The sequence below is a fragment of the Myotis brandtii genome, unplaced genomic scaffold (genome assembly GCF_000412655.1).
Source record: "Myotis brandtii unplaced genomic scaffold, ASM41265v1 C39889103, whole genome shotgun sequence".
NCBI classification, from domain to species: Eukaryota; Metazoa; Chordata; class Mammalia; order Chiroptera; family Vespertilionidae; genus Myotis; species Myotis brandtii.
Window position 1 is genome coordinate 1 of NW_005240796.1, and position 245 is coordinate 245.

The 245-nt window shown below is 38.8% G+C and overlaps 1 protein-coding gene across 1 annotated transcript; it reads left to right on the forward strand.

The window, feature by feature from the left end:
• Positions 1–5: 5 nt before the first annotated feature.
• LOC106724971 (ankyrin repeat domain-containing protein 26) lies at positions 6–239 on the forward strand (the record flags this gene model as incomplete). The annotated part of the gene is made up of 1 exon (XM_014534463.1): positions 6–239. A coding segment is annotated over one exon (234 nt), but the record flags the coding sequence as incomplete, so codon positions are not given.
• Positions 240–245: the final 6 nt, after the last annotated feature.

A 245-nucleotide genomic window follows, 5' to 3' on the forward strand; every position in this document is an offset into this window, starting at 1 on the left:
TGTTGTGGGATGAAATTGCCAAGCTAAGACTGGAAATGGACTCAGTAAAAAATCAGACCCTGGAAATGGGAAAAGAATATTTTGAGGACATTGCAATTGGCAAAGAAAAGACAATAACAGAAAGAGTATCTCAACACAATGCACAGCTTGAAGTTCTGAGAGCTGAGCTTATGATGCTAAACCATAAACTGGAGATTGAACAACAAAACAGAAGAAGACTGGAAGCACAAGTTGAATCATACCGG